Source organism: Orbicella faveolata, unplaced genomic scaffold (assembly GCF_042242905.1).
Source record: "Orbicella faveolata isolate gen_17 unplaced genomic scaffold, um_ofav_v1 contig_15, whole genome shotgun sequence".
Classification (NCBI taxonomy): domain Eukaryota; kingdom Metazoa; phylum Cnidaria; class Anthozoa; order Scleractinia; family Merulinidae; genus Orbicella; species Orbicella faveolata.
This window is the reverse complement of record NW_028301542.1, coordinates 2971178-2980000: the sequence shown is the minus strand read 5'-3', so window position 1 is coordinate 2980000 and position 8823 is coordinate 2971178. Positions and strand designations below refer to the sequence as shown.

At 37.5% G+C, this 8823-nt stretch overlaps 1 protein-coding gene across 1 annotated transcript in view; it reads right to left on the bottom strand.

Moving 5' to 3' along the window:
- The window catches only part of LOC149113128 (uncharacterized), an 11347-nt gene extending 8134 nt beyond the window's left edge, over positions 1-3213 (bottom strand). The window contains exons 1-5 of the mRNA XM_089287943.1: positions 2848-3213; positions 2087-2223; positions 959-1267; positions 427-597; positions 1-174 (exon numbers count right to left, since the gene is read on the bottom strand). The exon at positions 1-174 is cut by the window's left edge and continues 144 nt beyond it. Coding sequence (XP_089144069.1) covers positions 1-174; positions 427-597; positions 959-1267; positions 2087-2223; positions 2848-2876 — 820 coding nt within the window. The 5' untranslated portion in view covers positions 2877-3213. The remainder of the gene's footprint in view (positions 175-426; positions 598-958; positions 1268-2086; positions 2224-2847) is intronic.
- Positions 3214-8823: the final 5610 nt, after the last annotated feature.

The window sequence follows — 8823 nt, the reverse complement described above, 5'->3', positions numbered from 1 at the left end:
ACCGAAAGCCTTTCTTATAGACTTTAGTAGCACACTTCTGAATTATGGCTGCGAGTGACTTGGCCAAGCCTGTCTGGTTAACATGGTAGATTTTGATTAATCTTGGTAGAGCGCGTGGATAACTTTTATCTCTGAAACAACCGACTGGTTCATACGGAGGCAGTACTTTTGTATCTGTATAGCAAAGACCAGATAATCATTTAGTAGAGAATTAGTCAAGCTATAAATTAACAACCTACATAGCTGGCGGTTCTTGCTGATTATTCCACGAGAAGTTCTCCACCATCCAATTTATCTGGCGGCATAAATAGTTGTTCGTGTAAAAATCAAAAAGTAACTCAGCTCCGGAATGAAAAGCAAGGGGAGCATCAAAAAAAGGTGAAATTATTTTGAGGAGAAAACTTTCAAATAAGGACATCTGGCTACCTTTACATTGGTGCAAATTGCAGCTCTCTGTATAGATGTTTGTCCCAGGGCAGTCCTTCCCGTTCCATTTTGGCGCTGGGTTAGAGCATGTGCGAGTACGTATCCTGTGTCCCCTTCCACATGTCACACTGCATGGATTCCATGAGGACCACTGGCTCCAACAGCCATTCACTGATGATTAGAAGGAACAATCCATGACATAAGAGCTTTATAAAGTGTATAAACTGTTGAGGTTTTGGGTTTTGTGATCTACCTTTAAATTTGTACAAATCACGGCTCTCTGTGGAGATATTTGACCCAGGGCAATTCTCTCCGTTCCATTTTGGCGGTGTGCGTGAAATATCTTTGATAATTTGACAAAAGAGCAACATTTCTTCACCTATGAACTAATGTTTTAAATCTTCATGTGCAGAAGCACGGGAACCATTATAAATACGGTATGCTCTTACGCATCCATGACACAAGTTCCGAAACTCTCAGACTTCTTTTCAGAGACCTAAATTGCCTTTAAAGTGATCAACTGGTAACTAACCTTCAACAAAGCGGTAAACAAATATGGTCCATGCAACTCCCACGCCATAATTCACTAAGCATTTGCCGGATGGCCCATGTATGTCGTAGGTCATGCTACCGTTCACTCCACTCCAGCACTCGTGGCGATATTCCACGCCAAAATACCAGAAACCTTTCTTCTGGGCTTCAGTGGCACACTTGTGAATTATGGATGCGAGTGAATTGGCCAAATCTGTCTCGTCGACAGGGTACCATTTGACAAATCTTGGTAGAGCGCGTGGATCCTTTTTATCATTGAAACAACCGACTGGTTCATACACCATTGTATCTGTGTAGAAAAGACCAGATAATAATTTAGTAGAGAAGAGAAGCTGTAAAAAGGCAACCTACATGGCTTATGGTTCTTGCTGTATATTGCATGAGACGTTCTTAAGTCTCCAGATCGCCATTTATCTTGCGGCATTAATTATCGCTCGTTTACCGCTTGGCCGCTATTTCTATATTGCAAAGACACGAAAAGGGGCGCCCTGGCAAATCAACTGTTATGGGCATATTGGTACAATCATCGCAGTTTTTGCAGCCAATTCTTGGAGAGATACATCCACCTGCATGCAACAAGCTGCTTATTGACTTAACAAACAGTCCAGAGCCCTCTGCAAAATTAATTCGACGAATATTTGTCACACTAATGCGAGAAGGGTTGCCGCATCACTGATTTATGAACTCTGTGAAAGATCCTCTAGAACAAAAAGAGACAGTACTTGAAACCGATCTGTGCTGTCTTTAAAACTATGGTAACGTTGACAGCACTAGCTTTGCGTTCAAGCCAACATTGCTTCGTGAAAGATTTATCGATTAAATTTCTTTTGACGCTTTCGAAGCCAGTAAAAAAGGCGACTTTCTCCCCTAGAAAAAAATACAGATCATGGTACGGGATATGTTTTTTGATGATTTAATTTTAAACGAATTACTCATCTTTAAAGTTAGAGTTTTCGTGAAAATGTTTTCACGGACAAAGTTTCTAATTAAGCAGCGCCTGAACTGAAAGATACAGAACTGACACGAAAACGTTTGAAATGAACCTTTCTACGGCCACAATTTCAACATTATCGTTGCTTGCAAAATAGTATCTTATGATTTTACGTACTTGACTGTGAGATGCCTTCATTCGGCCAAGCTTGTAGTATTATGATTCCGATGAACATTAATCCATAATGAAAAATTGAGTTTGAAACGGTTCCCCGCTTGAAATGTTCTCGGTAAAGGATTTTCATCGCGATGGCACTATGGAGAAAAATAAAACATGAAGTCGTCACAAAAATAGTTACAGCAAACCAAAGACAAAGTTCCTGCAATACGCTATTTAATCAATAGGTGATATTGGGTTATTTTCTGTTGATGCGCTTTGCATCTAACTCGAGGGCGGAAATATAAGAAAAACAAAATGCAATGGCCTCGTAGATGAATCCGGTTTTTTCATGTCACTAACCAAATTAATTAATAAGTTTAATTTATAGTGTGCCTTCTTACAAGCTTATGGTATTATGTGCGCAATTCAAAGTTCATAGAAATCAGAGGTTTGAGAGTTGGTAAACTGTCACCTGTGGTCAAATCTCAAAATATAGAGGAACTTTTTAAAAAAAAAAAAAGGGCCGAGCACTGTAACCTACGATAACTTGGGAAAATCGGTTGGCCCACAGACAACTAAGGTGCAGCGTAATTGCAATAAACTTTGTCCGCCTCCGGTCGGAGATTGGACTACTTGTTACAGTATCCCTTTCTTATATACAAGTGCTAGTACGCTAAAAAGCTTTCAATATAGGATATTCCATAGACTATTGGAACAAACCTATTGTTAATGAAAATTGATATTAGGGATCGTAATGAGTGCTTTTAGTGATAACAAACCTGAAACCACAGAGCACCTGTTTTGGCATTGTGACCGGATATTCCCCTCCTGGAGCGCTCTACAAATTGGATTTGGGAGGTGACAGTAATTGAAGCCGAGTCTTCCCTTGAAAACCTTCTCTTGGGCTTTACAAACTGTACTCCCTTGTAAGAATGCGATATTTTATTAGTCAAGTTTTTCAGATTTAAATGTAAAATGGTATTAGGGTTAGGGTTAGGGTTTAGGGTTAGGCTTAATTTGATTATCCCGATTTTGTTGGCGTACAGAGCTACCTTAAGTTTCACTATAATATCGAAAAATTTGCCTGTAACTTTTTTCATCAGGATAACATCATAACCAAGTGGAAACTGATGAAAAAAATATAAGTTGTCAATAGATGATGTAATGTAAGTAATTCAGAGATGTAAGTATAGTAGAATTATGTCTTAAATGTGCATTATAAGTGTTATTATTGTAACTTACTTTTTGTTCTATACTGTGTATCTGATGCTACCTAGGTTTTACTAATAACGTTGCCACTAAATGCAAAAAAGATAAATCAGTAAATAAAAAATTTCAAGCCATTTATAAAGAGATATTTGACTGGAAAATTCAAACCGTGAAGAGCGACGATATCAGTTCTAATGCAGTGAAATGATATCCCTTATGATAAATTATCATCGATATCACCTATCACTTTATCATACCTGACTGAAGTGGCACGCAACCACGATGTATCCCTTCAAACCGAGGAGCACTGGGAACTAGACGCCATCTTTGTTTTGTACTTTGTCCGATAAATTTGAGTCCGCTAACAAACACATCCGATCTACAAAATACAAAATCGACATGCAAATCGACATAAGCTCGAGCGATCGATGTTTGTTGAAATTAGACCGAGTACTTGACGAGCGATTCCTCCAAAAGAATCGCACCATTAATATAAGTCATCAATGGTCATTGCTTGAGCTCGACCACTGGCCTTCTACGGAATGGAGCTCGAGTGGTTCGAAAGAGCTAGATGAAGTCAAGGCGAAAATTAGTTGCCTCAAGTTTGAATAAACGCAGCTTAGTATGAACTTTCTTAATCTAGATGGACTAGTATAAGAAATGATCTTCTTTTCTTATGGATGTTGAGGTAGCTGATATAAATCTCTGTGTTATCCACCATGAACTTATTAGCTCACGAGATCACCCTTGGAGAGCGTTCCTCCTCATTAGATCATCTGGGCGTTTTAACTTATCACACTAATCACGCTTGAACAAACTAAGAATCAGATTGGTTTTCACATGATTCATCAAAATATCGCTAACAAGTTTACCACGCTAATATTGTACCCTCGTGGGTAGAATGAGAATTTATAGAATCTGAAACAAAACTTCTTAGCTACGTAGATAGATTAGTATATATATTCGCTCTTAGGAACATCATCGAGCAATGAATCAAGTGGAACACCCATTTGTACATCCAATTTCATCGACTTCCTGAAAGTTTTTAACCGCGTGCATAGCGACACCCTGTGGAAGATTCCCCAAAGATAGTCACACTCATGGAGTTGTATTACCAAGAGTTTCAGTCCAGTGTCACTGTAGATGAAAACCTGTCAGATTGGTTCTCTGTGGAGGGATTTACTATGTCTATTAATTTATTATTTTCCCCGTTCCTTTGTGGTTCCTCGCCTGTTCCCAAAGTTGACCAATTTTGTAAATATTGGGGCCAACTCGAAAGCTGTATGGTTTAGTTGGCCCCCATAATATTTATCAACCGAAAAGGTACATTGTAAACATAAAAAAGCTGAAATTTTATTTGTAAATGTAAATTGTGAAGAAATAAAGTTTGCTAAGTATGTGAACTTCCGTCTTATTCGGATCTTCACTCCAAACAAGGTTCGCGAAATTTCGACAAAACTTTTTCCATAAAATGTTGATGGGCCTGGCGATTTCAAGCCAAGGGTAAGACGTTAAAAAATTATTTTAAAAACTTCCTGGTAGACCTAGGGGACCTCATTCCCCTTCCTAAAACTGCCAACGACTAAAATGTTACTGCTAAACGAAATCCTTTATATAGATTTCTCTTAGGGTATCAATATATAGTCACGTCCCGATATGCACCAATAACTTTTCAAATCAAAGATTACAAGAATTGTATTGCAATCAATTATAAGAAATACAAAAAAGGATCATAAATTATGTCAGTGTGTTCGACTGTCTTCACTCATGAATAGTTTTTCCTAATACGGTCGCGGAGCGATCGTGTTAATTTATGTTTTGCCTACGGTATTGCTTTAAAAGCGACTTTACAAAAGTAATACTTACAGTGTACATTTAGACGTAATACTACTACACTTGCATCTCGACATTACGTACATTACACCATCCATTGACAAATTAATTTATGCATCAGTTTCAACTTGCTTATGATTTTATCCTGATGAGAAAAGTTACATACAATTTTTTCAATATTATAGGGAAACTTAAGGTACGCCAGCAATATTGCGTAATCTAACCTAACCCAAACCCCGAAAGCATTTTACATTTTCATATGAAAAACGTAACTAATAAAATAATAGAATTAATCGCATTTTTACGAGGCACACAGTTTGAATAGCCCGAGAGAAAATTCTATTTCAATTACTGTCACCTCCCAAATCCAATTAGTGAGGCGCTCCAGAAAGCGAATATCTGGTCACAATACCAAAACAGGTGCTCTATGGTTTCAGGTTTGTTATCACAAAAAAAAAGCGCTTATCGTGATCCTTAATGCCCATTTTCATTAACAACAGATTTCAGCCAAAAGTCTATGGAATATCTTATATTGAAAGCACCTTAGCTTACTTGCATCTGTGCATAAGAAAGGGATACTGAAATAGGTAGTTCAATCTCCGACCGGGGGCGGACCGGAAGATGTTTATTCCATTTAGGCTGCACCTTAGTTGGCTGTACGGCAACCGATTTTCGCAAGGTATGAAAAGTTAATCTGCGCACCGTTTTTGTTTTAAATGGTCCCTCTACGTTTTGATATTTGACCACAGGTGGTAGTTTACCAAACTCTCTCATCTCTGATTTCCATGACTTTGGGTTCACATAATACAATAGGCTTGTAAGGAGGTACACTTTAAATTATACTTATTAATCAATTTGGTTGGTAACATGAAAAAACCGGATTCATCTAAGAAGTCATTGACGTAGAGCAGATTATCTTATATACCACGACCCATAAAACACAGATTTATTCCACCATCGCTGTGACAAGAAGTCGCTGGCTTCTACAAGTTCACGAACATACTCTGCCAATGAATCAAAAAAATTCCTGCAGAAAGTATTTTCAACAAAATAGCTAGCCAAGACTGATAAACTTCTTTCCATTCAGGCCATCGGAAAACAAGAGCGTTTTCCTGTTTCCCTGATAATTTTACGTCCGATACTTTTTTATTCGAGGAAACTTTTAGAGCCTTAGCGAACGATCCAATATCGGTAATCCCATCTTCTATATCATTAATAAATGTTTCTTTGCTATTTTATCAGCTTTCCCACCCAAATAAAGGAGCAGAGGAGTGTTTTCAATACTTTAATTTTAGCAAAAAGTCATTTGGAGTAGGAAGTAAGGTTATTAGATGATTGAATTTAGATGCAGTTAATGACTTCATTACCGCCATTTTGCTTATAATACTTAGGGTTCAGGGTAACGGTTAAGTGGACTTGCTAACCCAGAATTAGCGGTGAGGTTTACTGTTTATCTTGTTTGTCCTTCAGTTTTGAGTTTTGAGTTTTAGCATCCACAACCATTATGTGCTTTTTTCTCCCTTATTTACCCAGTTAGCTTTTTATCCAATTTTCCACTTTGTTGACACTTATAATAAAGTTGCGTATACTCTGCTCTTTCCAGAGGAAGTTTGCACACGAGGAACGGATTCATCAAACTAAGTTCTGCTGTCCTACTTTTTCGGATATGTGATAAACAAATTATAACATGTTAAGAGACTTGCATCGTTTTATTCACTCGTTCAGTTCAATACCATGCGGCACACTAACTCGAAGACTTGTTCATACGCGATATGTCCCATATGGCATTTAAAACTCGTGGATAAAAACGATATCAGGCTCTCTGACATGTAATAATCTGTATTTATAGCCATCGTCGTTGGGAATTCCTCGATATCGAGTAAGATATCTACTTACATTTTGGTTGTGTTCATTTGATGAATTCGTTAATGACTGAGCAGTCCGATAACTGTGGGCACAATATAATACGTGGCCGATAATAAGTGTGTGTGCTAGATGTATTTTAGTTAAGTAGTTTTTGCCATTTTAAACCGTGACCACATGAACAGTAATTAGCTATTTTTCCTCCATAACCAAGGGCGATATACAGTATTATTTTCCACTTGAGACCACGTCTCACAAGACCGGAGCGAAAATTTCACTACAAAAATCGCATTTCAATTCCCATTGAAGATATGTGAACCGGCTTACCGCTTGCAACCAGTTTCAACTTTGTTTGAGTCTGCCCTTAATTAAAAACATTAAATAGCCTTATTGACGGCTTATTGAATTCGGTTTCTTGTATTTCCGGTCTTGTTAGATGGCGTCAACAGATGAAAAATAACCCAATATCACTTATTGATTAAACAGCGAATTGCAGAAACTTTGTTTTAGGTTCGCTGTAACTATTATTGTGACGACTGCATGTTTTATTTTTGCTATACATAGTCATCCGATGAGGATTCTTTCCCGAGGGCATTTCAAGCGAGGAATCGTTTTCAATGCAAGTTTTCATTGTGTATTATAATGTCAGTTCATCGGAATTGTAATACTACAAGCTTAGCCGAGTGAAGGCATCTCACAGTTAAGTACGAATAATCATAAGATATTATTTTGCAAGCAACAATGATGTTGAAATTTTGGCCATAAAAAAGTTCATATCAAACCTCTTTTTGGTGTGTGTGTCAGCTCTGTATTCTTATTCCACTATCGCTCACTCAAGAACATTGAAAATGAAAACTTTCTCACGTAACGATGAATATTATAGAAGATTACACATGTAATTCGTTCAAAGAGGGTCTTACAGGGGTATTCCTATGAAGAGTGGTAAGCTAATTTTATTTTCCGTGAAACGTGAAATTAAGAAATTATATCATTTTTCGTGATCCGTGACCTGTAGGTTTTGCGAGACCCGTGAAGAACTTGAATTACTAACCTATATTTGTGATTTAACCACTCTATTCTTCGTGATTTTGAGACGTAAGTCCCCCGAATGGTTAGAAAGTTATTTAGGTATGCAATTTGCAGTAAGGAGTCTTTACATTGCCTTTCACCATTTTGCTGTCTTCAAACGATCTTTCTAGCGTAAGAGCAGGTTATAAAAAAAAAAAGGTACTTTTCTTGCTTATTTTCGTGATTCGGGAAATTAAATTTTGGTATCCGTGATCCGTGATTCGCTATTTTTCCGCTCGTGAACCGTGCTGGAGACCCTCCTGTACGACCCTCTTTAAAATTAAAGTATCTAGTATCTTTCTGATTGTTTCTCTTAGTAATAGCGTGGTTGTCTAGTGACATACCTAAATATTGATCTCCAACCAAAATAAATCGTGATCGCATGAAGATTAATTTTTCGTCCACACCCAAGGCCAAAACTGCATTATTTTCCACTTGGGACCAAGTCTCATAGGATCTGAGCAAAAGACTAACTGAAAAATCACATTACAATTTCCATCAAAGATATGAGAAGCTAGGTATCCGTGGGTAACACAGCTGAATTTGTCTGGTTCTTCAAACTGTTTCAACTTTGTATGAGTCTGCAGGACACCACATTAAAAATTTTATCATCAGATTATTGCATTTTCTTATTTTATGTTTCCGCTCTTGAAAAATGACTGACTTAGTCTTCTTAAAGTCCTCGATACAACATCTTGTAGCCGGTTAAATAAACAACTGACTAGCGTATTTTGTTATTGTTGATTGAATGAAATATTACCCCAACATCAGCTGTTTAACAG